The 27916-nt window shown below is 50.6% G+C and overlaps 2 protein-coding genes across 3 annotated transcripts in view; both read left to right on the top strand.

The window, feature by feature from the left end:
* The first annotated feature begins 221 nt into the window (after positions 1 to 221).
* On the top strand, positions 222 to 17071 carry LOC130837231 (rho guanine nucleotide exchange factor 18-like). Its single transcript, XM_057710045.1, has 10 exons — positions 222 to 257; positions 5201 to 5466; positions 6339 to 6489; positions 7171 to 7285; positions 7934 to 7991; positions 8330 to 8374; positions 8954 to 9034; positions 9973 to 10072; positions 10217 to 10358; positions 16833 to 17071. Exons 1-10 carry the CDS (start codon positions 222 to 224, stop codon positions 17069 to 17071), a joined length of 1233 nt encoding a protein of 410 aa, XP_057566028.1.
* Positions 17020 to 27916, top strand: part of ARHGEF18 (Rho/Rac guanine nucleotide exchange factor 18) — a 53208-nt gene continuing 42311 nt past the window's right edge. For both annotated transcript variants that reach the window (XM_057709011.1, XM_057709012.1), the window contains exon 1: positions 17020 to 17128. The gene's annotated coding sequence lies outside the window, so the exon portion shown is untranslated. The remainder of the gene's footprint in view (positions 17129 to 27916) is intronic.

Raw genomic sequence — 27916 nt, forward strand, 5'->3', positions numbered from 1 at the left:
AGCGGTGGATCCTGCAGGCCTGAGGACCCAGACGTCTCCACCATGGAGGATGAGCAGGCAGGTGTCCGAGTGCTGAGACGGGCAGGAGCTGATGATGCCAGGGGCAGCAAGTACACTTCGTTTGGCACATGCATTTTACCAGGCACTTTGTGTGCATTATTTCAGAGAACTCTCATCAACACGTGGCAGAGTAGTTATTATCCCATTCTACACACGAAGAAATGAATCATTTCCGGAACAAGAAGAGGGAGGGTGGGGTGAGTAGAGGGATGTGTTGATGGAAGGAAGGAAGGAAGGAGGAAGGAAAGAAGGAAGGAAGGAATTGTGGATTGTCAGAAGGGATGGATGGATTTTTTTTTTTTGGCTGCTCCAGGTCTCAGTTGTGGCACGTGTGATCTTCATTGTGGCATGCGGGATCTTTAGTCATAGTACGCAGACTTCTTAGTTGTGGCACAAATGTGGGATCTAGTTTCCTGACCAGGGATCAAACCCGGGCCCCCTGCATTGGGACAGTGGAGTCTTACCCACTGGACCACCAGGGAAGTCCCACAAGAAATCATTTACATGTCATATAGATGCTATTTTATGTGGTTGGAAATAGGGTTTGGGGCGTTTATTTTGGTTATGGAAAGCCTAAAGGTGGTCTAACCTGTCCTAATTGAGTTGTCCTTAGTAGATTTTTTCACATCGAGGATTACCCCAGGGTTCATGTTTTTTAAAAAGGGAATTTTCCATATGTTCTGACTTAGAATAAATCTTATTTTGCAAACCTAAAAAAAATTTAAATTTTAAATTTAAAAAAATAACAACAAAAAAGGGATTTTCTAAGTAGAACTCCAATCCAGAACTCCTGTCCCTTCAGACAGGGTCAGCTGGCCCCGTTTCAGTTCTTCTCCAGCCCACTTTCTAGAACATTTGATCATACTTGATTATAATTGCTGGATTTAATCATCAGCCTACTCCAATTAGCTCCATCTGGCAGGGTCATCAATTTGCCCAGAAGAAGCGCCCTGACTCCTGAAATGTAAAAGCAACCAAGGTTGCAGCAACCAATATCTGCTTCCATTGATTGAGGGCTTGCAGTGTGTAAACATCATCTCATTTTACCTGCCCAGCAATCCTACAAGAAGGCAGCATCACGCCCATTTTAGAGATGAGAAGACTGAGGCCCAGAGAGGGTTAGAAACTTGCCTGAGGTCACACTAAGCTAATAAAAGCCACGCTAGGGGATGCAAACCTTGACTGAGTCCTTTCTACCATTCCAGCCATCCAAAAACCATCTGCCCCTGTCATTTATTTGCTCTTTTGTTTGAAATCAATTCCCTTTTTTATATGATGAAATGGAACCAGGAAACGATATGGTTGAAGTCGCTTAGGTGTGCTATTTTTTCCTAATATACAAGGAGATAAATAACTACTTACAGTTTTTTAAAACGTGGATCCATGTGCTATCTCAGTCTGCACACAGCAAGCCCTTTTGGTAAAGTGGGAATTCCTGGGACATCTCGTCTCTGGGTCCGACATTGGGCGGGGGAGGGGACCCCCCCCAAGGTTCCCCAGGGTCCAGGAAGCAGGAGCCTGGATTTATTGCATCCTCTCTGGGGTGTCAGGGCCAGCATACAAATGTTTGGGGAGATACCTGGGAAGGCCCCCAGTGGGCTGGCTCCTGTTTCTCACCCAGGATATGTTGAAGGAAAGTTACAAGTTCCCCAGCAAAGGATGAAGCCCCCTTTCTCCCCCTCCCTCACTGTACCTGCCACAGCTACCCACCAACCCCTTCCACCCAAAGCTCTGGCCGAGTTCCCACTTCTGCCTCCTGTGAGGGAGGCCAGATGCAGGCGAGGGAAGGGGGGTGCCCAGCCCAGGCCAAGAGGCTGTCCTGACGTGTTTATATTTACAGAAGGATGAAAACCAGAGACGCAAGGAAACTTTGAGGGCCGTGGCAGAGGAGACAGGAGTCAGTAGAGGTTGTCCAGGCACCAGGGATGGGATTGGAGTGATCTTGGGAAGGCTGCCCCTGAAGTCACAGGAGAACCAGGGGAACCTGGACCAGCCGGGGCTAGAGGTGTGGGTTTTTTGGGCAGAGAGTGAAGAAGAGGGACCCTGGTGTGTGAAAGATACAGGGAGGGGCATCCAGGGAGGTGGGGGGAAGCAAAATCGGTGGGTGCAGGGACTTCCCTGGTGGCCCAGTGGTTAAGACTCTGTGCTTCCACTGCAAGGGGGCACGGGTTCGATCCCTGGTCGGGGAACTAAGATCCCACAAGCTGGACGGTGCAGCCAAAAAAAAAAAAAAAGATTAGTGGGTGCAAAGGAGAGATTCAAGAAGGTAGATCATGGAAAACAATATGGTCAGGGCTCCAAAAGCCAATCAGAGAATTCCCATATGATCCGGCAATCCCACTTCTGAGGATCTACCCAAAAGAGGTGAAAGCAGGGACTCGGATGCACATTCGTACACCCACAGTCATAGCAACATAATCCACAAGAGCCAAAAGGTGGAAGCAACCCAAGTGTCCATCAAAGACTGAATGAATAAACAAAATGTAGTTTTGTTTATATGCATCCAATGTGGTCCGTCCACACAATGAAATGTTAGCCAGCCTTTAAAAGGAAGGAAGTTCTGGCCCATGCTAAAATACGGATGAACTTGAAAACCTTATGCTAAGTGAAATAAACTAGACGTGAGAGGACAAATATTGTACGATTCCGCTTATACAAGGTCCCTAGAACAGGCAAAGTCAGTGAGCCACTGCAGAGTCCATGTGACCAGAGGCTGGAGGAGGTGAGAACGGGGAGTTACTGTTTAATGGTTACAAACCTTCTTTGGAGGAAGACGGAAAAAAGTCCAGGAGATGGACAGTGGTGATGATTGCCCAATAGTGTACATGTACTTAACGCCACTGAGTTGTATGCTTAAAATGGATAAAATGGTGAATTCTACATTATGTATATTTTACTACGATTTAAAAAAGAAGGAAGGCATTAAAACTTAGAAAGCACCAAGTGGGGGAGGTCAGAGAAAAAGCCAGACCCTGCATAGCTCTTCTGCGCTCATTCCAAGGCAGGTGTGGACGCTGCCACCTGCCTCCTGCCAGCCAAGATCCACAGCCGACCAAGAGCCTGGCGCTCGGCTGGCAGGTATTTTCCACTTTCAATTGGCTGCTTCTCTGAAAATTCCCCTCACCAAGTGTTAGCAGGGAACTTCCTGTTCTCCCTCCCCTACTAAAGACTGGCCATGACCGGCCAAATGGTCCAGGGATAGGTAGGGTTGCAACATTGAGCAGAAAAAATTACAGGATGCCCAGTTAGACTTGAATGTCAAATATTGCAATGTTTGAAATCTACTTACGCCAGAAACAAAAATATTCATTGCTTATCTGAAATTTGAATTTCACTGGGTGCCCTGTATTTTATCTGACAGTCCTGTCCTGGGGGCCTCTTGTAGAGCTCATGAAGGGGGCCAGGGCTGTTCAGTGGGCCCTTCAGGTCACCAGTTGGGACAGTCCATCGAGGACTGCCTGAGCTCACATAGATGTCTGGGGCTACATCTCAGGGTTGGTTTTGCATGGACCACTGGTAGAGGACTCCCCACCTACCCACCAAACCCTGTCCAAGGACAGTGCTAACAAAGGCATGGAAAGGGACAGTCCCTGTCCTGCAGATCCTGACAGCCCAAAGGAAGGACACCTTATTTAGACTGGATGAGTCAGGAAGGCACCCTGGAGGGCATGCCCAAGCTGGGTTTTGAAGGATGAGTAGGAGTTCACCAGGCTGCCTGGGAGAAGAGGTTCTCCAAGGAAAGCAAAAAGCAGATGCTCTGGCTGGGGGAAGAAATGACAAATAGAATAACTAGTAGGGGGGGAGAGAAGAAGGGCAAAGGAAGCAAAGGAAAAAGAAATAGAGGAGGAAGAAGGGTAAGAAAGAGCATAGTGTTTGGATCCAGACAGATCCCACAGAGTTTGTGTCTGGCTCTGCCATTTACCGACTGTGTGGTCCTTTCTCCTCCCGGAGCCTCAGTCTCCTGATCTGGAAAGTGGGACAACAACGCCCCCTGGTGGAGCTGCGGTGGGATTAGGGATAACGCCCGTGTAGTTCCGGGTGGCAATTGGTTGGTGCTTTGGTGGCTGTGGCATCTTCGTCCACCTCTGTGTATCTTCCGGGTCTGACAGCGCCTGACACATCGCTCTCATGGGTGGATGGGCATGTGAGGCTGCAGAGGGGCCAGAAGCGGGAGGCGGCTGACCCTGGAGCCCTCTGTACTGTGATGGGGAGCTCAGACTTCTATTGAAGGGAAGGGAAGGTATTGCAGGGGGTTTAAGAGCTCAGAGGTTCCAGGCTACACTCTGGTGGGACAGAGCAGGGCGGGAAATAGGCGGAGAAGAGCAAGGTGCAGGGTCTAATACTGTCATGTTTTAACATTTTGATGGTTTGTTCATCGTGGAACTCTTTGCACGATATTGAGGGTTTTTTTTTAATATTGTATTAAAGAGTGATTGTCTCGATTCTTGAGTTTGTGGGCACCCCCTTAAATTTTGTGCCCAAGACAGGTGCCACGTTTGCCTCATCCTGGGTCTAGAAAGGAGACTTAGGGTCCAGGAGACCCATGAGGAGACACCCTAAGAAGCCCCGGGAAGAGACTAGGGGCCCCTTGGGACTCCCCTGGTGGTCCAGTGGTTAAGACTCTGCACTTCCACTGAAGGGAGCAAGGGTTCCAGCCCTGGTCGGGGAACAAAGATCCCACATGCCCCACAGCACGGTCGGGGGCGGGGGAAAGGAAAAAAAGACTAGGAACCCCGCCATTGCCTGAAATTCCACCAGTAGCTGTAGCATTAAGGATAACTTACCTCCGTGCAGCACTTTTACGAATTGCGTTCACATACGTGATCTTACGTGAGGCTTAAAACAAGCTGGGTGCGTGGACAGGACAGAGGTTATTTTGTCTGTTTCATGAGATGATCAGACAGAAACTCAGCAAAGGAGGTGGAATCAGGTCTGACAGCCCAGCTTTCCGGCCCCTTTTGGGGGGATAAAGCCTTGAAGGCCTAGGTTAGACATTGCACTGAGGGGACCACCATCCATTCTACACAACCTGCCACTAGAAGGTGCTGGGCCCAGGTTGGACAGGAAGGGCACAGGCAGGGTCTGGGTGTTGGGGGCCTCTGCTGCCCTCGGTCAATGCCTTTTTCCCATTGGTCTCCAGGAGGATGGAATTCCAGGGCTGCTCGGCGGTGGCGAGAGCTCAGAGGACCTCAGCCTGGACTTGGAGGCCCTTCAGGGCAGCGAGTATCTCCAGGACCTGGGCCTCGAGGTCCCTTCGAACAGCCAGCCTGGGGGGGCCAGGGGCAGTGGCCCCCCTAGTGAAGAAGCCGGAGGAGACTTGCCATTCTCCAGCCTTTCGGGGTCCCAGGGCCGGCCTCAGAGACGCAGCTGGGAGAGGTCACGGAGCTGCTCTGAGAGCTGGCAGAGGTCAGCCCCCAACCCGGCTGCCACCTTCTGGGACACATCCCAAGGGTGGCCAGGCCACACTGCCCCCCGTCTCTGAGTCATCTAGCTCTCTAGGGCCACCAGAGGTATCTGCACTGTCAGAAGGCAGCCCTAAAGTTCCTCCCACGAGGTACATGCCCGCACATAGAGCCCGCTTGGGCATATGAATTCATGAGCTCGGGTAAGCATGCACACGTTAAAGGAGCGTGCACCAGCCCAGACTGGAGACTGCGTAAACCTGGCAGGCATGCTCAGATGCAGATGTGCACACCGGCCCGCGCACCCTGGGCGTACACGCCAACACTCCCCCTGCTCAAACCCAGAGTCACCTAAACACTTGCACATGCGTGCAGAAAGCCATAGATGCACTTGTGATCAAAACGTAGGTGCGTGCTCGCCACCTCCCACACGAAATAGTGGCAGCTCCAATCTGTGGAGAGAGGTGCTTTAGCCGCCCTCTCCACCCCTCACAGTTCCCTCGAAATAGAAATCCAGACTGTGTTAAAAAAAAAAAAGTGTGTGGAGGGGACTTCCCTGGTGGTCCAGTGGTTAAGACTCCAAGCAGGGGGTGCGGGATTGATCCTTATTTGGGAAACTAGGATAACCATACGCCACTTGGCCGAAAAGAAAAGAAAGTGGACCCGAGATGCAAATGGAACTTCAGCATCAAATTCCCCAATCAGGCTTCCCACCCACCCTTCTGGTACTGGGAGATCTGGACCTCTTTCTGTGCCCTGCCCCCCCCCCCCGCAAAGGGCCACCCACGGATTCCCCCCAGGTCCCCATGCCTCACACGCTGCAACGGGGGAAGCAACCAGGTAGAAGAGACCCTACTCCCTCCCTTCCTCCGCCAGGCTCAGCTTCGAAGCCTCAGCTGCGAATGAGGGGCCCTCTCTCCCTCGGACACTGGCCAATCTTGCTCTGAACCTGCCAGGAGAGGGCCTGCAGGCCTGGACCCAAGGGTGTCTGTCTGGGGGCAGAACCTCTGCAGAGCCACCAAGCAAGGTGGGTACAACATGCAGCCACCCCGGATGGTAACACGCCTGTGGGCCCAGGCGCTGTCTCGGCGGGTGCCAAGGAGTGCCTTACGCATAGCTGCAGGGACTGACTTATCATGGCAGGTGCAGCCCATGACTAGGGAATTGTTGGGTCTTGAGATTCTAGCCAAGACCTGAAGGTCCTTTGCTGGGCTGGGATCCACGGCCTTACGCACAACCTCTGAGCTGGTGAGCAGGGCATGTCTCCGCATCTTTGCAGCTGGAAGGAAGTCCTGTCTGTGAATGGAGTTTGCAACTGGGGAGGGTTCATCTCAGGTCTGGGATTTTAGCCCAAAGCTGGCAAATGCATGCTCGGAGCTGTGGCCTGTGCCTGGGGCACCTTTGCCCAGGACCATGACTTGGGGGGAAATTCCTGGCCATGGCTGGAATTTGTGGCTCAGAATTCCAGAGCTCCAGCCCATAGCTGGCACTGGGAAGGCGGCGGGCAGGCGGGGTCAGGGGGAGGGGGTCCTTGGCAGAGGAGGGTACAGCTTCAGCCCTCAGCTGATATGGGGTCCCATCCCTGTGCCTCTGCCCTGTGGCTGAGGGCAGCCCCTGTTTGCAGATGGAGGCGGGGGACCCTCAACCCAGAGAGCCTGCCTGCAGCCCCGGCTGCCTCAGGGCTTAGTGAGATGCTTATTCCCTGCAGGAATGTGACAGCCCCGAGAAAAGAGTGAGGTCACGGTCGGTTCCCGTGTCCTTCGATGAGATCAGCTCCCTGGAAATCTTTCCAGCTTTGGATATGCCCGCTCCAGCTGTTCAAGGTAGCCCAGCCTGGGGGTTTCCTTCATTCAAACCAAGTGGGGTAGGGGGATTCTGTTGGAGGGTCCCCTGGATGGGGCTGGTGGAGGGGGCTTAGGGTCCCCTGGGCAAGAACTGGACAGAATGCTGGCGGAGAGGGTGGGGTGGTTCCTCCATCATCTGCCCTTCCCCCTCCCCTCTCCCCCACCCCAGCCTCGAGCCAAGGTGAACAAAACATTGCCAAGATCCACAGGGCTCTCTTCTCCCTCTGACTCTGTCTCTTTATCTCCTTTGAATCTCTGTCTGAAGAGCCTGTGTCCCTCTGGTGTCAGACAGGTCTACAGGCCAAACCGGAATCTACAACTTTCTAGCAAGTCTCTGAGCCTACTCGGCTTTCTTGCTAAGAATGGGATGATTAGCGTATCTTCTTAGGGTCGCTTGGAGGGCTCATTGACCGCCTGTGCATAAAGCATTTAGCGCTCATGACACGTCAGGGTCACTTCCAGCCCTGGCTTTCTGCCCTCTTTACACATCTCCTCCCTGAGAATGACAAGCCTCCTCTGGACGGTCTCCAGTTCTGCAGGGGTGGGCTCAGGGGGCACTGAGCCGGGCTGGTCCTGCCCCAGGGCCCCCTTCACGCCTGTGCCTCTTGGGGTGGGGGCTGCTTCCAGGACTGGAGCCACCGGTGCTGGAGTGCATGGAAAAGGACCACGTGGAGCCGGATCATGTGTAAGTGTCTGCCCCTGGGTTGGGGAGGGACCCCTTGGACAGCCAAGATGGTCAAGGCTTGGGGAGGAGAGATGCAGGGTGTGGCATCACTAGCTGTAAGTGACCAGGGCCAGCCACAGTCCCCCTATAATAACCTCAGTCTTCTCTCCCACACCATCCTTCTCCCAGGAGAGGGACCCAGGCCCCACAGCAAGGCTCTCGATGGCATCAGGAGAGGAGTTAGGGCTCCCGGTTGGGGGCTGCATCAGGACCTGCAGCCGGGTGGGGCAATCCCAGCTCGCCTCGGGGAATGTCTGTCATGTGGGGCCACTGTGGGCTGTTTTTATCCACCATCGCAGGTTGATTGTCCAGCAGGTGCTTCAAGAACTCCGACAGTACCATGGGTAAGTGGAAAGGGGGCTAGGTGTGAGGGAACAGGTGTGTGAGGGCAGATGTGGAACACAGGTATAGGGGAAGGTGTAGGGGGACAGGAGTGGACAGGTATGGGGGACACATGTGGGGAACCGATATGGGAAGACAGGTATGGGGACAGGTGGAGGAGCGGACAGGTACAGGGGACAGGTTGAAGACAAGGAGAAATGGGAGGAAAACGGTGACAGGAGAGGTAGGAGGAGGCACAGGTGTGGGAAAGACAGGGTACGGAACCAAGCTGTCACCAGTCCGTGTGCTACCTTTGTACAAATGGGAAAAGGTACCTCTCTCCCAAAATATTGCCATCTGTTAGAAAATCTCCCCGACGTGCTGATTTTGTTTGACCAAGACCTGTTACCACCCTCTGCTGGAAAACCCATCACAATGACCACGTATACAAGCCCACATGTGGAGGGATGCTGCGATCTCAGACCGGGCACGGGGGGGCATACCTATTCACAGGAGCCCAGAGAGAGAGGGGCAGGAGAGGGGCAGCTGGAGGAGAGAGGAGGGGCTGCTGACCTCGGTGTCCATCCCCTCTGATCCTGCAGGGCCCGGCAGATGGCTCGCTTGTCCGTCAGCCCCGGAGGAGCCCACTCAAACCTCACCTGGTTTGAGTTCCTGTCCGAGGAGTGAGTATGCAGAACCATGGGCGGGGTCAGCACTGAATTGCCACAAGCGGTTACGACGGGCCCTGAGCTGGGAGCAGGAGCTGGGGCCCCCATCCTCTCACTGGCACCACCAGGGCAACTGTGGGTGTGGCAGGGGGGTTCCTCGCATGCCCTGGGAGGGCAGAGGAAGACTTCTTGGAGGAAGTGACAGCTTGAGCTGGGTTCTGATGGCAGAGTAGGAGTTCGCTAATTTGTGGAGATGAGGTTGGGGAAAAGAAATAGGTGCCTTCCTCGAGAACAGCGTCAGGGTGTGGCTGGGAGGAGGAGAGGGAAGGGGAGTCAGCAGAGGCCAGATCACCCCTAGGACGCAAAGGAGCACAGCTCTCTGGTGACTGATGGTGGTGAGTGCTGTTAGGGGTACAAACTGGAGGTATGGAATCTCCCTCCAGGGACTAGATTCTGCAGGGGCTGGCTTTCTTTGTCAATGACTTAATACATATTTATTAAATGAGGATGTGCCAGTCATCCAGGAGAGGCATGCTCTGGGGCTGGAGTATTGGAGGGGAAGAGGGAAGTAGGGTTTGGCAGACATCCCACAGGAAGAACAGGCAGGATTTTAGGCTGATGAGATAGGAGTGGGGGGTGACTCATAGGGAGGAGGCTGAGATGAACAAGGCCCATCAAGGGACTTCAAGCTTGAGACCATGTCACCTCCCCCTCTGCAAACCCAGTCCCCAAGGTTCCTGGAACTTTGCAAACCTCCGTAAATGTTTGTTGAGTGAATAAATGAGTGAGAGAAGGAGGCAGAGAGTTAGGGACCACAGCAGGTGTGAAACAGGATGAAGGGGCCTCCGGGAGACAGAGTCCAGGTGGATCCCAAGAGTGACCCACAGGGCTGGCTCAGAAGGGCCCTCTGGGTCTGCTGCACCCTCCTCACCAAACTTTCCACCCCTTAGGAGTGAGGATGGCACAGGGAAGATGGAGAGAAGAGACAGGAGCACCAGGGTGAAGCGCAGTCTGAGCTCCCTCCGAAGTCGAGTCACCAGGCAGAAGGAGAAGGTCCGGGGGCCAGGCCGGGGGTGTGAGGGGTACCCCCCCTTTGCCTTCTCCATCTTGTTGGGGTGCCCCTGGCCCCAGATCTCTGTGATTCGAGGCAGGACTGGATGCACAGAGCATTCTAAGGCCCACCTCTGTCCCCAACAGGGGAAGAACACTGTGCATCTGAAGGACAAAGGTCAGGATGCTCGAGAGAGGAAAGAGTGTGCCAATGGGCACCAGTTGGCTCGAGGAACCTACTCTGGCCACTCCAGCTGCCCCCTGTGTGGCAAACCTTTTCTGAGCTCTGGTAAGTCTGGTGGCCCAGCCTGTCCCTCTGGATGGCAGCCACTTTCTCTCCTTCACCTCCCCTAAGTCCTTCTCATGGCCTCCTTTGCTCTTTGCATCCTCAACCCATTTCACCCTTTCCAAGTGTGGGCAAACCCTGGCTCCCTGGAATTCACCAGGGATCCATCCGTAAGAGCAGGGACTATTTGGTTAGCTCAGGACACCCCCCCCCCCCAAATTCCCTTTAAGTCTCAGCTTTTGTTGTTGCAAAAATCCTTTGGCAAAATCCAGACTCAGGCAGTGTATTAGTTAGCTAGGGCTGTGTAACAAAGTAACACCATCTGCTCAGCTTAAACCTTAGAAATGCATCATCTCACGGTTCTGGAGAAGTTCAAGGTCAAGGTGTTGGCAGGGCTGGGCTCCCTCTGAAGGTGCTAGGGAAGGGTCCGCCCCAAGTGCCTCTCCTGGCGTCTGGAAGTCCCATGGCTTGTGCCAGCAGAACTGTAGTCAGCACAAGGCATTGTCCCCATATGCATGTTTACGTCTGAAATTCCCCTTTTCCTAAGGACTTCAGTCACATTGTATTTAGGGGTCAACCCTACCACAGTATGACCTCATTGAACTAAATATATCAGCAATGACCCTATTTCCAATTAAGCCCGCCTTCTGAGGTACTGAGGGGGATTAGGACTGTAACATATGAATCCATAACAGGCAATTTCCTGCCTCCCGGGGCTGCCTGGGGGGTAATGATCTCTGCTCAGGAAAAGGTACTGGGTTCCAGAAGCCTTGGAGGAAGATGGCTCCAGCCTTTTCTGAGATTTACAACATTGCCTTTTTGAAAGCAAGTCCTGCTTTGCAAAGAACGGAGAGGAGGTGCTGGCAAGTACATGTTAGTTGCAAATTCAGGCTAGTGCAGGGTTCCTCGACCCTGACCCTATTGCTGTTTGAGGGCTGGTAACTCTTTGCTGGGGGGAGGGGAGGGCTATTTCGTGCACCGGAGGATGCTGAGCAGCATCCCGTCCTATAAGTCATGACAACCAAAAAATGTCTCTAGATGTGGTCAAGTGTCCCCTGGGGGCTAGGATTGCCCAGGTGAGAATCAGTGGGTCCCTGCGATAGAGAACTGGCCCCAGGGTGGGCCATGCTGCGAGTGCCGTCCCCCCGCCCTCAGGGCAGGTGCCTCCTTGTGACCTGAGCCGCAGGTTTTACATTTCTTCCTTGCCTGGCCCCGCCCGTGGGCATTTCCCTTCTTCTTCATTCCTCCCTCTCTCCGGAGCACTGTTTTTGCTGGTGGTGGGACTGTTGGCTGCCGTTGTCAGGGGTGTCCCGTTTGGAGCGTTCTCTCTATCGGAAGATCTCCAACCTGCTTTCTGACACGTGAGCTGTTTTCAGCCGAGGCCACCTGGGCGTTCCAAAGTCTTCAGCATCCTAAAGTCCTTCTAAGCAGCAGGTGACTTCCTGTTTCTGCTGACTTCCTAATCTCTTCTTCTGAGGGGCGGGGGCGAGGTCTGCTGGATAAGGTGACCTCCCTGGAAGGCCAGGATCAACCCCGCTGGGGCTCTATCTCAGGCATCAAATTCAAGGGGCAGGTGAAATGTTGGCAGAAGGCAGGGTGAGGTCAAAGATCCGGGACTGGGCCACGGACAGTAGAGAAATGCATCCACGCTGTCATGGCAGGGCTGAGTATTCTGCAGCGTGCTCTCAAAGCTGAAAATATTTACCTTATGGCTCTTTATAGTCAGAGTTTGCCCATCCTCGAGCTAGCTTTCCCAGCAGCAAGGAAGACCCAGGGAAGTGACTAACAGTAGCCGGCAGCTCAATAAACCCCTTTCACGTCTGACCTGAAGACAAGGATTCCAACAGGGACTAATTTCCTGAAGGTCACTTTAAAATCACAGAAAACTTTGTACAAATAATGAGAGAGTAATATTATTATACTGAGCAGATACAATATCTCAAACACAAAGTCCTTTAAACTGATTTTCTCATTAACCCTCCCACCTCTGTAAGATAGGCACTAATACCTCCCCTTTTCTACAGGTGAGGAAACTGAGGCCCAAAGGAGTTAAGTTCTTGTCAAAGGTCACACAGCAGGGTTTGAACTCAGAGCCTGAGCCCCTGATCACCAATCCACTGCCATATCATGCCATTTTATTTTTTTAATAAAATTAACTTTTATTTCTTTTTAGTTGTACTGAAGGAAAAATTTTATATTTTAAAAGAAAATTAAATTACAGATACATGAAACGCAAAAGGTTAATATACCAAAGATACTGTTGTTTGATGACCTTAATGTCAATATTTGGGGCAATTTTTAAGGCTTTCCCACCAAAAAAAATGGCATTAATAATACCTCTGTACAATAATATTTAAAATAACAGGAAGATGGAAACACGTTCATACTGTATTTTTGCCAGCTGTTCTAAAGACAGAAAACACGTGCTCAGTTGGTTTTCCTTTGCTTTAAAATAAGCTACCAGTAATCCTGAACTGGGCAAAAATGCATTGTTCCTGGATGGAATCTAAGTGGTCATACTTGCAAAAATGTTTCGCAATGAGTCCTTGGCTTCTGTGAAAGCCCCAAAATAGCAAAGGAGAGACTAGAGTTTATTTTCAGATTCTGTGACTGGCTTCCAATAATCTTTTATCAGTAGACTTAACCAGCAAACTACCAGATATTAAGGATCCGATTCCATTCTTCAGTATAAGCATGAAATTGTTGCAGATTGCTGTCCGTGGCTAGCATAAACCAATAAATAACGATGTGCAGAACAGAATACAGTGCAAGGCAGGCAGGAGGGGTAACTTCATGCCTTGTTTGTTACAGGAAAAAAAATCAAAGCTAAGACTCCAAGGTGAAACTAACCCCTCCTTAGAGATTTTAACATTAGAGCAGACCAGAGGATTAGACTTCAGAAAGACCAGACCTGTGACTTGGAGGTGGAATCTTTTTGCTGGATTTTGGCATTATACCTTAACTTAGAGTAAACAACTACCTATCTGAGGATTCTCCTACCCCTCCAGTGGAGAGCAGACCCCTTTTCTCCCCGAAATTTTTCATTTTAGATTTACAGAAAAGTGGAGAGAGAACCCTCCTTATGTGGTTCACCTAGCTTCCCCTCATGTTAATATCTTATATGACCACATTACATAGGCATTGGTACAGTACAACCAAACCCCAGACTTTATTCAGATTTCACCAGGGGTTTTTTTTTTTCTCTTTTTTTTCCCTATTAGTGTTCTCCTGTTTCAGGATCTAATTCAGATACTACATTATCTTTAATCATCCTGTCTTCCCAGTCTCTCTGGTCTTTGAGAGTTTCTCCATCTTTTCTTATTGTTCACGACCTTGACAGTCTTGAGAAATATTAGCCAAGTGTCTCATACGATGTCCCTTCATCTGGGTTTGCCTAATTTATTTATCATTTTATTTTATTCTATTTATTTATTTATTTATTTTAATTTTATTTTATTTTTTGTCGCACCACACGGCTTGTGGGATCTTAGTTCCGGACCAGGGATTAAACCCGGGTCCTTGGCAGTGAGAGCACAGGGTCCTAACCACTGGACCACCAGGGAATTCCCACATCTGATGTTTTCTTATGCTTAGAAAGGAGTTATGGGTTTGGGGAACCTTCTTGGCCCATCAGATCAGGGGGGAAGTGCTATTGATTTGGCATCCCTCAAGATGTTAACCTTCATCACCTGGGTAACATAACATCTGTCAGGTTACTATTTTCCCGTTTCCCTACTCTCTTCTTTGGAAGTGAGGCGCTCACTCCAGCTTTCTCTTAGGATGGCAGGAATCAAGTTCCATCTCCCAGAGACATCATTTGACTTTCAGGACAACCCTTTGAGATCAGGGAAGACTGGAGTTTGTGTCACAGAAATGATGTGGGGAGCACTCAGCAAGGTGCCTGGTACATACAGGCAATGGTAGCATCATTAGTTCTTGTTCTTGTGCAGGCAAAGCTAGCATCGAAATCACAGACCCTAACCCTGGGCTTTGACCACAGCCCCACACCTGTCTAAGGAAGCACGTGAGGCCAGAACAGCTGTGTCTCACTCCCAGCAGGCTGAGAGCAGGCACCGCCCAGGTGTAACTTGTCACAAGCCTACCTCCCATTGGAAGTATTCAAAGCCAGATGTTACTGACTGTCCCCTTAAGGAAACAGCTCCACAGTAAGTTAAATAGAACAGGAAATGAGTCACGGTCCTGGTAATTATGGAAGGTGCATCTCCAGGGTAAAGCTGAGATGCTTTTCCAGAGGCCAGCCCTGCTGAAGGAACACCGTTCCAGACAGCCCTGTTCCTGGCCTTGATCTTTGAGGTCCCTCCGTGGTCTAACCCCACCTACCCCTCCACCCTTCTCTCCCACTACTCAGCCACGAGGATCCCCCGGCCCGGCCGCCCTGAAGTCTCGTGGCTGCCTGTGCCCATCACCTGGGTCTTGCTCATTCAGCGCTGTTCCAGGAACTCCCTCTGCCACCTAACTCTTGCTCACTCTCTAAGACAAAGCACAGGGCCACCTCCCCCAGGAAGCCTGCATAAGGCGACTGTAAGTTCTGAGTGTCTCTAAGGCCGGTTGCTGTCAGCCAAGGGCCATTTTGCTCCCCCTCTAAAGAACATTTTGGCAATGTCCGGAGACATCATTGGTTGACAGGACTAGGAGTGCTACTGGCATCTAATGGGAAGATACCAGGGATGCTGTCCGATATCCTCCAATGCACAGAAGCCCCTGACGACGAATTATCCAGCCCCAATTGTCATTAGTGAAAAAAATGCAGCTATAGACATGAGCTCCTTAGCTCTTAGCAGAGTCCCTGGCCCACGATAAGGACTCAATAAGTGCTGAAAAGGGTTGGATGCATAAAAGGAAGACAAGAGATACCTCTCCTTCCTGACAGACCCCTTGAAAAAGTTTTAGGAGAGAACTATGTCAACCTGAAGGTTTCTATAACCAAGGGGGCTATAGAAATAAGGGTCATGCCATTCTTCCTGCTTAAAATCTTCAATGGCTCCCTCTTGCCTTTGGGATAAAGTCCAAAAGTCATAGTAATTCAGAGAGTGAACATTTACAGATCCACTGAGATCTTGAGAGTACCTGTGTCTGGTTTTCTGACCTCAGTTGGGGTGGGTGTCTGATGACCTCAGTTGGGGTGGGGTTCTTACACTTCTGGACCCTCCAACTCCCTGGACATGCTCCCCCTCTCAATCGTGAAGTCTGGACTTAAACTGCAGGCAGGTCACTTGGAGACTGTCACCCACTTTCTGAACTGAGAGCTCTCAACCACAGATTGTGTGTGTTTTGTTTTGTTTGTTTTTGGCCGTGCCGCACGGCATGCGGGAATTTTAGTTCCCAGACCAGGGATCAAACCTATGCCTCCTGCAGTGGAAGTGTGGAGTCTTAACCACGGGACCACCAGGGAAGTCCAAATTGTGTGTGTGTTGAAGTGAATTTGGTTTGGGGCCATCTTGACCTGGTTGCCCAGTGTGGACCTTAGCTGAAAGATGCTTGGCTCCTCTCCTGGTTCCTGCCCATCCCCACCCCCTGTGAGGGACCTGGATTAGACAAGAAGCCTCAGGACCTGGGTGGCTGACAGCACCTGAGGGGTGCTGGCACTTGGAGAGGCATCAGGAATGTATTTAGGTGTCTAAAAACACCTGTGTGGGGGGTGTCTGACATGTGTTTCAGACTCTGAACACTTGTTTGGGGGTATCTGCTAGCATCTGTGTTGGAGGGTATCTAAAAGTTTCTCTGGTATGTTTCTGGGTGTCTGAAAGCCTGTTTGGGGGTATCTGATGGCTCCTGGATGAAGTTGTCTGGTACTTTTGAGATATTTGGTGCGTTTGTCAGATTTTGAATAGTTTGAGGGTACTTAGACGTACGTGGGGTGTCTGACTTATTTGTGGGTGCCTGAAAGCGAGTTTCTGATGGCATCTGCCTGGGTGTCTGGTATGTGTTTGGGGTATTTGGTGGTACCTATGTTGGGGTGTCTGGGACCACCTGAGAGATATATGACTCATTTTTTCAAGACTGGTGATCTTCACTTCCTGTAACCTATGCTGCCCCGTCTTTGCAGGAGACAGACCCGTTCTCTCCATTTCTTGTACCCTCCCCCTCAAACTTCTTGCCCCCTGACTCAGCCGCCTTAGATGTCCCCAGGCTTCCGCTGTACCCCGCCTCCCACCTCCAGGGACCCCTAATTCCCCAAGTTGCCCCCCAGTCCCGCTATACTCTCCCCTGAAACCCCAGCCAGACCCGCTAATCACCCAGGCCACCCGCTGACCCACAAAACGCCCCCCCAACCCTGCTGATCTCTCCTTAGGATCCCCTCTAAGCGCCCTCCTGTCCCGCGGATACCCCAGGGCCCCCCGCCCCCCAAAAAAGGCCCCCGCCCCACTTCCCCTCAGTCTCGCCCCCAGGCGCCCCCCTGCTCCCCTGACCCGCCCCTCAAGGATCGCCCTCACCCTCCTCGCAAACACCCTTCAGTCCCCTCGCCCGGCCTAAACCCGAGCGAACGACCCCTGAGCGAGGCCCCAGGTTCAGCCTCCACCAACACCCTCAGTTCTCGGGACCCACCGACGCTCGAGGCCACGCCCCCTTCCGGGCCCACACCCTCTGACCCCGCCCTCGGGGGCGGGGCCGCGCGTGCGCACCTCACCCGCGCTGCTTCCCGCTTCCGGCTTCGGGCTGAGGGTGGCCGTGGATTTAGGGAGGCCGGGTGGTAGCCGCGGCCGGAAAGCTAACGGAGGTGCAGGCGGCGAGTGACCCGCGGGGGGATCAAGGTGAGGGTGACGGATCGGGACAGAGAAAAACGGGGCTTGGGGGGAGGCGTCGGGCCCCGGGGGCGGCCTCGGGCGCTGGACTCCCCCCGCGGGGCGGCCTCGGCCTCCGGCCCGGCCCCCGTGGGCTCGTGCAAACGGGCGGGCGGGTCCTGCCGTGCTTGCGGGCTCAGTTTGGCGAATGCGGAGCGCAGACGATGCCCACCGGCTCTAATCTGAGCCCCAGCCCCTGGGCGGTGCAGCCTCCCCGGTTCAGCCGGGAAAGGACACGGGTTCCAGGTTCTGGAGCGACCGGGACAGGACCTGGGATGTGGTGATAACCGGGGGACTTGCATCCTCCGAGCTGCTCTCATTCCTCGGAGCACACGTCCTCCGGACAGTGGATCGTTGGGGTAACAAAAACCAACGAGGTGTGCGTGCTTTGGGTCTTCCTTAGTCCCCTCTCCGGTTTCTTTCCTGTGGAAGAGTTTAGGTGGTGCGGTGCGGGAGTGAGAGTCCCTTGGTCCTTGCACGGTTTGCTGTAGCTGTCTCCTTCCTGTCTTTTCTACCTGGTGTGCTCTGTTTGAGATCGAAGCGGTAGAAGAGGTGGCCGGCCCGTGGGGTGGGGGCTGGCCCAAAAGTGTTCGCGAAGTTTTCCCTCGGAAATGAAGAACGCAGCTTTACCCCCTCTCGCCTCCGTTCGGGGAGAGGGGAACTCCAGCCAGCAGCGTGGAAGGGCGGGTCGCTTCTTGTTGACTGGAGAGAGTTCAGGACAGGTGAACAGCCCTATGGCCAAGGGCGATCTGGGGACGGTTTTTTGCAGGTATCCGGGTGAATGATTAATTCTGGAGCTCTATGGAGAGGTGTCAAAAGCGTAGGCTTGAGTGTCGGATCCGATCTGGGTTCTGATTCCAGTTCCCACCACTAAATCTCAGTCTCCCCACCTTTAAACCGGGAACGGGGATGGGTTGGGGATTTGATGGGCCCGTACGTGTAAGGTGCATAGCAACGCGCCTGGCATATGGCGAATGCTCGATAAATGTTATATATTCTGTGCATGTGGTATGCCCCCAGGCCTGTATTTTAATTTTAATTGTTTAAGTTTTTTTATTGAAGTACAGTTGATTTCCAGTGTTGTGTTAGTTTCAAGTGTACAGCAAAGTGATTCAGTTATACATATAGATAATCTTTTTCAGATTCTTTTCCATTATAGGTTATTACAAAATAGTGAGTATAGTTCCCTGTGCTATACAGTAGGTTCTTGTTGTTTACACGCTTGATATGTAAGCAGGTGTGTGTATGTTAATCCCAAATTCCTGATTTATTTCCCCCCAATCCCCACCCCTGCCATCCCCTTTGGTAACCATAAGTTTGTTTTCTGTGTCTGTGAGTCTGTTTCTGTTTCCTAGATAAGTTGATTTGTATCATTTTTTTAGATTCCACATATGTGAGATCATATGGTATTTGTCTTTCTCTGTCTGACTTACTTCGCTTAATATGATCATCTCTAGGTCCATCCATGTCATTGCAAATGGCATTATTTGTTTGTTTATTTATTTTAATCCCAGACCTGTTTTTTTTTTCAGATCTTTATTGGAGTATAATTGCTTTACAACGTTGTGTTAGCTTTATGCTGTAGAACAAAGGGAATCAGCTATATGTATACATATATCCCCATATCCCCTCCCTCTTGAGCCTCCCACCCTCCCTCCCTATCCCACCCCCCTAGGTTGTCACAAAGCATCAAGTTGATCTCCCAGGCCTGTATTTTTAAGTTGACATTCCAAGTGCTAAAGAGTCTGGAAAGTGTGAGCATCTCGGTTGCTGTTTGGACTGGGTCAGAGTTTACACTTTATCAACAGTTTGCTAGTTCTGTGGGTCAAGCCCTTTTGAGGAAAGAAGGGGAAAAAAAAGTTGTTCTAAAGTGAGTAAGAGCATACAACCCGTGGGCACGCTAAATTTAATTCTTGTAAATGTAGCTCATTTGGGGTTTGCATGGCTTACTTCCCATTTCAGTGGCATGCCTGAGAGAAAGGAGAAAGAAATTCTTTGATTCTTTTCTTTCTTTTTCCTTCAGTGGACTTGAGAACGCCCCCACGTTGAAAGTTGTGGTGGCACATACGTTGCTCCTGGCAGAAACCGTGGTGTAATTTTTATTCTTGTCACGCAGCAGCAAATACAGCTGGCTGCAGGGCCCGTGTCACCAGCCCCCGGGACTAGGGCTGTGGTCACCAGCAGTGCCTGCCTGGGTGTTTACCTTCCACGTGTTCAGCATATTTCTGATCCTTGTGTCAAGGTCTCCTTCGTGTTTTCTTCTCTCATCCCGGTTCCTGTTTCCATTTCCTCAAATTCCATCCATGACTTTTTAAACATCTTCATCTCAGCTCTCTTAAGTCACTGAAAGCCTGGAGGCCTTTGTTTACCTCCAGCCAATCACTGTTTCTTTGTTACTTGTTAGTTAAACTTTACTTTACCCCTGAAAGTGGCAGAAGAGCTGCTCTGTTTTGAAAAACCCTCTCTCCACCTGCAAAACAATTCCAGTCGCAGCTCCCGAGCGGCCTGTAGGAATTTTTCTGGAGGAGGAATGTGACTGATGGGGGAGGGACAGATTGATTAAAATAATGTTCTCCGGGGTGTCTCAGGGAAAGGACCCCTGCAGCTATGCTCATTTTTGTGTGTGGTTAAAATTGCTTTGGGTGTAAACTAAATTCAACTGGGGTGCTTCTTCTCTGCTTTTCTTCTTAGGTAGATTCATAGTTTCCACCGAGATTAAAGTTGCAGTTGGTTATGTTCAAAGCAGCAGATACACAGCCCATTTACTATCATACCTTGAAAAAAATATTCTAAAGGTTTAACTAAGAGGATGTACGGTTAACACATTGTGGGTGGCTACATGTTAAACGCATGTCACTTTTTAAAATATATATATATATATAAAACAGCTTCATTAAGACATAATTCACGTACCATAAAATTCACCCTTTTATTTATTTTTTTTAACTTATTTATTTATTGGCTGCATTGGGTCTTCGTTGCTGCATATGGGTTTTCTCTGGTTGTGGAGAGCAAGGGCTACTCTTCGTTGTGGTGCGTTGGCTTCTCATTGCGATGGCTTCTCTTGTTGTGGAACACAGGTTCTAGGTGCGTGGGCTTCAGTAGTTGTGGCACGTGGGCTCAATAGTTGTGGCTCACGGGCTCTAGAGCACAGGCTCCGTAGTTATGGCACATGGGCTTAGGTGCTTCGCAGCATGTGGGATCTTCCTGGACCAGAGCTCAAACCCGTGTCCCCCGGCATTGGCAGGTGGATTCTTAACCACTGTGCCACCAGGGAAGTCCCAGAATTCACCCTTTTAAAGTGTGCATTTCTGTGGGTTTTAGGACATTCACAGGCTCATGCAACTGTCACCACTGTCTAATGCCAGGATGTTTTATCAGTTGGTCATTCCTACAGATGAGTTTCAGGAGAAAGAAAGCCTGAAGAGAGAGGTGGGCTAAGCAGATGCCCCCTCCATGGCAGTGTGGGATGGAGGGAGTGAAGGACCACATCAAATTGCTTGGCTGGCATCCAGCATGATCCCACAAGGACAGTTATGCACTGTTTATGGATAACTCTAGTTTGCTGAGATTAGTTTTTAGAGGGAAATTGAATTTAGAGAGAAGAGTAAATTGTGAAGTCATCCAAGGTAGGGTTAGTGTACTCACTCCTCTCCTCATAAGAGTGAAATGGACAGTAACTGACCAGACACAAGGTAGAGCATCCTGGGGCATGGCAGCAGAAAGGGAGGTGGCTCTGGGAAGCTGTCATGCCAGGATATGGGATTGATAGCAGATCCTTGTGACCCTTTGCAGTGTACCCCGGGGGGCTCCCAACTAAGAATCAAAAGAGAGATGGGAAGATGGAAAGATCGAGACCCTCATACACTGATGGAGGGACCACAGGACGGGGCAGCCACTTTGGAAAACAGTCCAGCGGTGCCTCCAAAGTTTAGACAGGGATTTCCCATAGGATCCAGCAATTCAGCTCCTAGGTATGTGCCAAAGAGAAAGGAAAGCCTGGGTCTGCACAAAAACGGGCACAGAAACATCGCAGGAGCATTGGTTCACAACAGCCAAAAAGTGGAAACAATCCCAGTGTCCGTCAGCTGGTTGCCTAGTGGTTAGGATTCCGGGCTTTCACTGCCATGACCCAGGTTCAGTCCCCAGTCGGGGAACTGATGATCTCGAGCCTCGTGGAGTGGCGAGAGAGAGAAAATGGGCCATCCATACAGTGGAATATCACTCAGCAGTGAAAAGGAGTGAAGGACTGACACTTGCTACAATGTGACCGAGCCTCAAAACCACTATGCTGAGTGAAAGAAGCCAGTCCCCAAAGGCCACATAGTGTCTGGTTCCATTTATGTGAAATACCCAGAACAGGCAAATCCATGGCGACCAAAAAAAAAAACAGGTAGGTTAGTGGTTGCCTGGGCTGAGCCTCAGCGGTTGTCGGCTGAGGGGGAACAACGTGTACAAAGGCTCAGAGTTAGGAAACAGTGTGCCGCCCATTGGGTAGAGCTGAAACAGGCATTTTTATAGGCCGGGGTGTTCCCGGGGAGGACTTGACGGCTATTTCCATCCACGGGTGGAGGACGGCTTGGAAAGGGTGGAGGCTGGAGACAGGATTGCCTGTTGGGCGTTGCTTTAGACCCAAAGACTGTGGAAAGTGGAAAGACTTCAGATCTCTTCAGAGGTAGATGTGTCAGAGAGCGTGTGACGGAGGTGACCATGTGGATGACAGGCCCTGAAGTCATTAGCTAGGAGGACTCTTCCTTACGCAGCTTGCAGATGCCAGCTCTCACTGGTATGACCAGTTTGGACCCCTCTTGAAGTCTGTCTTGCATTGGAGAGGGGAGTGGCTGTGTCCCCCTGCCCTCAGATCAAGGGTTCTGTCCCCCCACCCCCACCTCCACCCAATCCCAAGGTCTTTCAGGGTTCAAGAACAGTGAACAGTACCCCTCCATAGACCATCAGGGACCCTGAGGTTGTAGCTCTTTGGGATGGAGTAGGAGCGGTGCAAAAGGGTAGCACACAATATCTGTTTAGAAAGCAGTTGCTGCCTGCTGGGGTTGGTGGGAGAGGGAGGAAGGAGAGAGGCAGAGAACCCAGCAGCTATGTGATGCGAAAGCCATCAGAAATGAAATCTGAGAGCAGAACGGAGATCTGGTTAATGTGCTTATATAACCAGCAGCGGAAGCCTCCGGAGGCTGACTCCTGTCAGCCCAGTGGTTTCCTGTCCTTGCAGTTCTGGGGCTTTTCTGGCCATTCCCAGCAGGCATCAGCTACCTCCCCACCCCCACCCCACCCCCTAGCATGTTATGCATGGAGCGTTATTGTTCCAGAGACCAGAGAGACATCTCTGTCTCTCCTCTGTTCCGGAATTATAGCTGGCCACTCCTACCACGTCAGTCTTGGGAAAACATCACCCAAAGATGCCCACGTCCTAACCCCCACAAACTTCGAATATGTGACCTTCTGTAGCCAAAAGGAACTTTGCAGGCTTGATTAAGGGTCTGGAGGTGGGGAGATGACCCTGGATTCTCTGGATGGGCCCAGTGTCATCACAGGTAAGGTCCTTATGAGAGGGAGGTGGCGGGGAGGGGTCTGGGTCAGAGAAGGAGTTGTGATGACCGAAGCAGAGGTCAGAGAGAGGTTAGAAGATGCCAGCTGTGAAGATGGAGGAAGGGGCCAGGAGCCAAGGGATGCAGGCAGTGTCTAGAAGCTGAGAAAGGCCAGGAAACAGGTTCTCCCCTGGAGCCTCCAGGAGGATCGCAGCCCTGCCGACCCGTTTTAGACTTGGGACCTCCAGAACCAGAAGAGAATAGATTTGTGTTGTTCTCTGCCAGTGTCTGTGGTAGTTTGTTACGGAAGCTATGCAAAACTTGTGCACCCGGTTTTCCTTCTCATTTGACTCCCCCCCCCGCCCCCCCCCCCCACACCCGCCCTACCTCACCTCCCTTTCTGTCCATCCTGCTATCCTGGTAGCTCCTAACACTCCAGGCTTTCGTCAGGATTCCGCCTGCCTTCAGCGGGCCGCTGTCACTCCTACGCTGACCCGCCCCGTGGCCTCTTCTCTGCACACACAGCCGTGAGCACCGTGAATCAGAGGTGGCAGCGGGGAGCTCAGGTCGGCTTCTGTGGTATTGGAGGTACTACCTAAACTCTCTAATCCTCAGTTTCCTGTCTATCAAATTAGAGACGTAACACTGCCCCTTATTTCCCAGGGTTGTTATGGCCTGTGCAGTGCGCTGCAGGGTCTGGGTGTGCTCGTTCATTCACTTAGCAGGTGACTACCGGGCACCCTCTGTGAACCAGGTCCTAGGGTTGCAACAGTGAACACAACTTTGCTCTTTTTTTCTAATTTTAAAAAATAACTTCTTTATTTTTTTTTGTGTGTGGGGGGGGCTGTGTTGGGTCTTCGTTGCTGTGCACGTGGGCTTTTCTCTCGTTGTGGTGAGCGGGGGCTACTCATTGTTGTGGTGCGTGGGCTTCTCAGTGTGCTGGCTTCTCTTGTTGTGGAGCACAGGCTCTCGGTGCCTGGGCTTCAATAGTTGCAGCACATGGGCTCAGTAGCTGTGGTGGCACGGGCTTAGTTCTCCGAGGCATGTGGGATCTTCCCAGACCAGGGCTCGAACCCGTGTCCCCTGCATCGGCAGGCAGGTTGTTAACCACTGTGCCACCAGGGAAGCCCCTATAACTTTTTTAAATGAAGTGCATCCACAGCTCCAGAAATCCGAGGAACAATTATGTCACATCTGGTAAATCAGTGCTTCTAAATTTGTCACCAGCACCCCCGGCTTCTGATCAGGAAGCTGATACCTCCCTTGTGGTGTTTCTCCCTCTTCTAGAAGGTTCCCAGAGCTCCGATCAAAGAGGAAGGCCCCCAGCTTCCCTGCCTGAGGGGGAAAGCGCTGCCGTCCACAGGATCGGCCACTCTGCTGCTGCTGCTTTTTAAAATTGAGATATTATCATTCATATACCATAACATTCAGCCTTTTAAAGTGTATGAGTCAGTGGTTTTTAATATAGTCACACAGTTGTGCAACCGTCACCACTGTTTGATTCCAGAACATTCTCATCACCCCAAAAGAAAATCGCATACCCATTAGCAGTCACTCCCCATTTCCCTGCCCCCAGGCACAAATCTGCTTCCCATCTCTGTGGATTTCCTATTCTGGCCATTTCCTATAAATGGAATAATAATAGGTAGCCTTTTGCGTCTGGCCTCTTTTACTTAGCATAGCGTTTTCAAGGTTCATCCACGTCGTAGCCTGGGTCTGGCTATGTTTAATGTGTAACAACACAAGCATGAAAGGAATAGTGACATGGGCCAGGCCAGAGGTGTGCACAGTCGGCCTCTGGGGGCAGCGTCCCGTTTCACTCGGCTGACCTGACAGTGGCCTCTCCGGGGCGTTGATCAGTTTCCTGTCGCGTCTCCAGTGAGGTGGTCGGTCCTTGTTCGAGGGCCTCCCTGGCCCCTGCCCCTGGATCTGGGTTCTGTCCCACAAATGGTGAATTGGACAACTGATCTCCAGTCAAAAGAAGCAGAGGGACTTCCCTGGCAGTCCAGTGTTAAGACTCCGCACTTCCACTGCAAGGGGGCACAGGTTCTATCCCTGGTCAGGGATCTAAGATCCCACATGCCGTGCAGCACAGCCAAAAGATAAACAAACAAACAAAAAGCAAAAATGGAGTTAAGGTGAAATCTGAAGGCTTTCTAGATGATAAAACTAAACACGGTCCCTGGAGATTTTTTAAAAAACTGGGATTGTTTTCCATTGGTCTGCAAGGTTTGCCTAGATGGGCCTGAAGATGGGGGCTTCTGGGACACTATTGTGTGTTTAGTTTTGACCACAATCATAATGAAAACTAACACTTTACACCGTGACCCCATAAGCAGGTGCACGCACACCATGGGATCCAAAGTTCTACTCTGGTAGTTTCTATTCTGTTTTATTATAAATTGTCTTCCCAGCTCATGGAGGAGCCTGGTCCTCAATGTCAGAATGCCACCCGGGGTCCCAAGTGCACCAGATGGTAGGAAACTGTATAGAAAAGGACGAAGCACTTGACGACATGGTTAATAGCTCTGATTTTTGAAGAAGCATATTAGTTTCCTAGGGCTACTGTAACAAATTGCTACAAACTGGGTGGCTTAAAATAACGGAAATATGGTCTCATGGTTCTGGAGGCCAGGAGTCTGAAGTCTAGGTGTCTGCAGGGCCACGCTCCCTCAGAAGGCTCTAGGGAAGGATCCTTCCTTTTGACTCTTTCAGCTTCTAGAAGGTGGCCCTAGGCGATCCTTGGCTTTGGGGGCATCACTGCAGTCTCTGCCTGCATGTTTTTTTACTTTTATTTTATTGAAGTAGAGTTGATTTACAATGTTGTATTAGTTTCTACTGTACAGTGTACAGCACAGTGATTCAGTTATACACATATACGCAATCTTTTTCATATTGTTTTCCATTATGGTTTACCCCAGGATATTGAATATATAGTTCCCTGTGCTATACAGTAGGACCTTGTTGTTTATCCATCCTTCTGCCTCCATCTCCACATGGCCTTCTCCTCGGCGTGTGTCTGTCTGTCTCCCTATCGGTGTGTCTCTCTGCATCCAAATCTCCCTCTTCTTTCCCTTATAAAGACACCGTCATTTGGAGGCAGGGCCCACCCTAAATCCAGGATGATCTCATCTTGAGATCCTTGACTTGATTACATCTGCAAAGACCCCGTTTCCAAATAAGGCCACATTCTGAGGTTCCGGGTAGACGTGAATCTTGGGGGAACCCTGTTCCACCCACCTCAGGAACTTTCTATCTCCGGTGACTTGTAAACGAGAACAAGTGTACAGGAGTTATTAGTATTTCATTCTTACATTCTTTAGGACACATTGTCACTTTCAGGTATTTTAAAGTTGAACTTCGGCTCACTCTGGGGAACCTGGTAAGTGAGGAGAGGAAAGAGGAGATCTTAAGGTAAACTAGTTCCTCGCTTGGAAAGCTTCTAAATCTGAATCCTCTGTGAATATAATTTACTATGAAGTATAAATAGGTGCCTGATATATTATGGTGGGTCTAAATGTTTGGCTGTTTGCCTGTGCTCTATATAATCTGTTCCTTCATGTGTTCAAATACCACCCACCTCAAATACAAAACTCTTGTCGCCTTAGAGAGGGAAAAAATGTTCCGTCTGCCTAGCCCTGTACCTAGCTTACATAAGTATGTGAAAGTGTTTTCTTCCTGACCTTGAGACATGAGATATATTAAAATGTATTCAAGCTCACACCGTTGCAGCACTGAAAGGAATACTAATGAAGGTTTTGCAAGGTTCTGGAATTTTCCTAACATAGGAGCTGGTTAGAGCCAGCATTCTTAGAATGGTGGGGATCTTGAGATGCTCAGAAACCCACCTCATACCTGTTTGCTACCAGCGTGGGCTCTGAAATTCAGCAATGACTGCGCACAGTTAAGCCACTTCGCTGCTTCCTTTATACTTGATTCCCTTGTGTGTGTCAGGGATTAAAAATGGGAGCTTCCCATGCCCTATGAGCCCTGCTGGGTGTATTTTGACTGTCCGGAACAGGCCCTCCTTTCCAAAACAAACCAATTAGATACGGCAGACCAGGGCTCAGCAGACTTTTTCTGTAAAGAGCCCCATAGTAAATAGTATAGTCTCTGCAGGCCACACAGCCTTGGTCACAGCCACCCTACTTGCTAAAGCAGCCCCAGACCACATGGAAACAAGTGGGCGTGGCTGGGTGCCAATAAAACTTTATTTGCAAAAACAGGTGGCTGGCCTGTGGCTGGAGTTGCCGTGCCCTTGAATAATTTCCCAGGCCATTGCAAGCAAACAGGTTTGGGGTTTTGTTTTTTGTTTTTTGTTTTCTTCTGGCATTGTAGGTGCGTGTTTTTCTTTCCTGTCTTCTGCCTTTAACAGAATGCTTCTTATCTGCTGAAAGAGAAACCCACTGGCCTCCGTCAAGTGTTTGATTTCCTCTGCCCTCCTTACAGCCACCTCTGCTAACATTTGCTTTGTTTCCTGCCTTAAAGGTTTTTAAAATAATAATAATAATATATAATAAGGCCAGGTGGGGTTTTCCAGAAGATTTCAGATATGTAGTAGCTACACCTGAATTAATCTTTTCAGAATCATCTGTTTTCGTTAAAATGTTTTTTCAATCACGTCATTTTGATTTCTGGACAGTCAGTTGAATCACATAATTGTTTAAAACATGCCAATGACGAAAAGCCAGCTGCCCTTCCTGGCGGGGCCTCAGGGGTTGGAATGGTTTTGCTGGGGCCCCTACAGTTCAGGGATGAGAAAATACTTATCCACAAGGTATAGGCTTTTTTAGGGTCTGAACTCCCTGTGGATGAGACTGAAGGTACCTCTTTCCTGACACAAGAAAGTAGTGTGAAATGGAGCGAAGGGAAGCAGATAAGCTCTAGGACAAGCCTGGACGCTGCAGGGGCATCTTCCTGACGTTCTTTCCCAGCCAAGTCCATATCAAAGTGTCGAGGTCACACCTCTGTTTTCCCGACCAGGTTTGCCCCTTTTCAACCTCATGTCAGAAGGCCATTTCCACAGGTGATTGAGTTCATCCTTTAGGAGTGATTCTTACTAGTTTACTCTTTTTTTTTAATTTTATTTATTTATTTTTATTTATTGGCTGTGTTGGGTCTTCGTTGCTGCACACGGGCTCTCTGTAGTTGTGGAGAGCAGGGGCTACTCTTCATTGCGGTGCGCAGGCTTCTCATTTCCGTGGCTTCTCTTGTT

This window comes from Hippopotamus amphibius, chromosome 15 (assembly GCF_030028045.1).
Source record: "Hippopotamus amphibius kiboko isolate mHipAmp2 chromosome 15, mHipAmp2.hap2, whole genome shotgun sequence".
Taxonomy (NCBI): Eukaryota; Metazoa; Chordata; class Mammalia; order Artiodactyla; family Hippopotamidae; genus Hippopotamus; species Hippopotamus amphibius.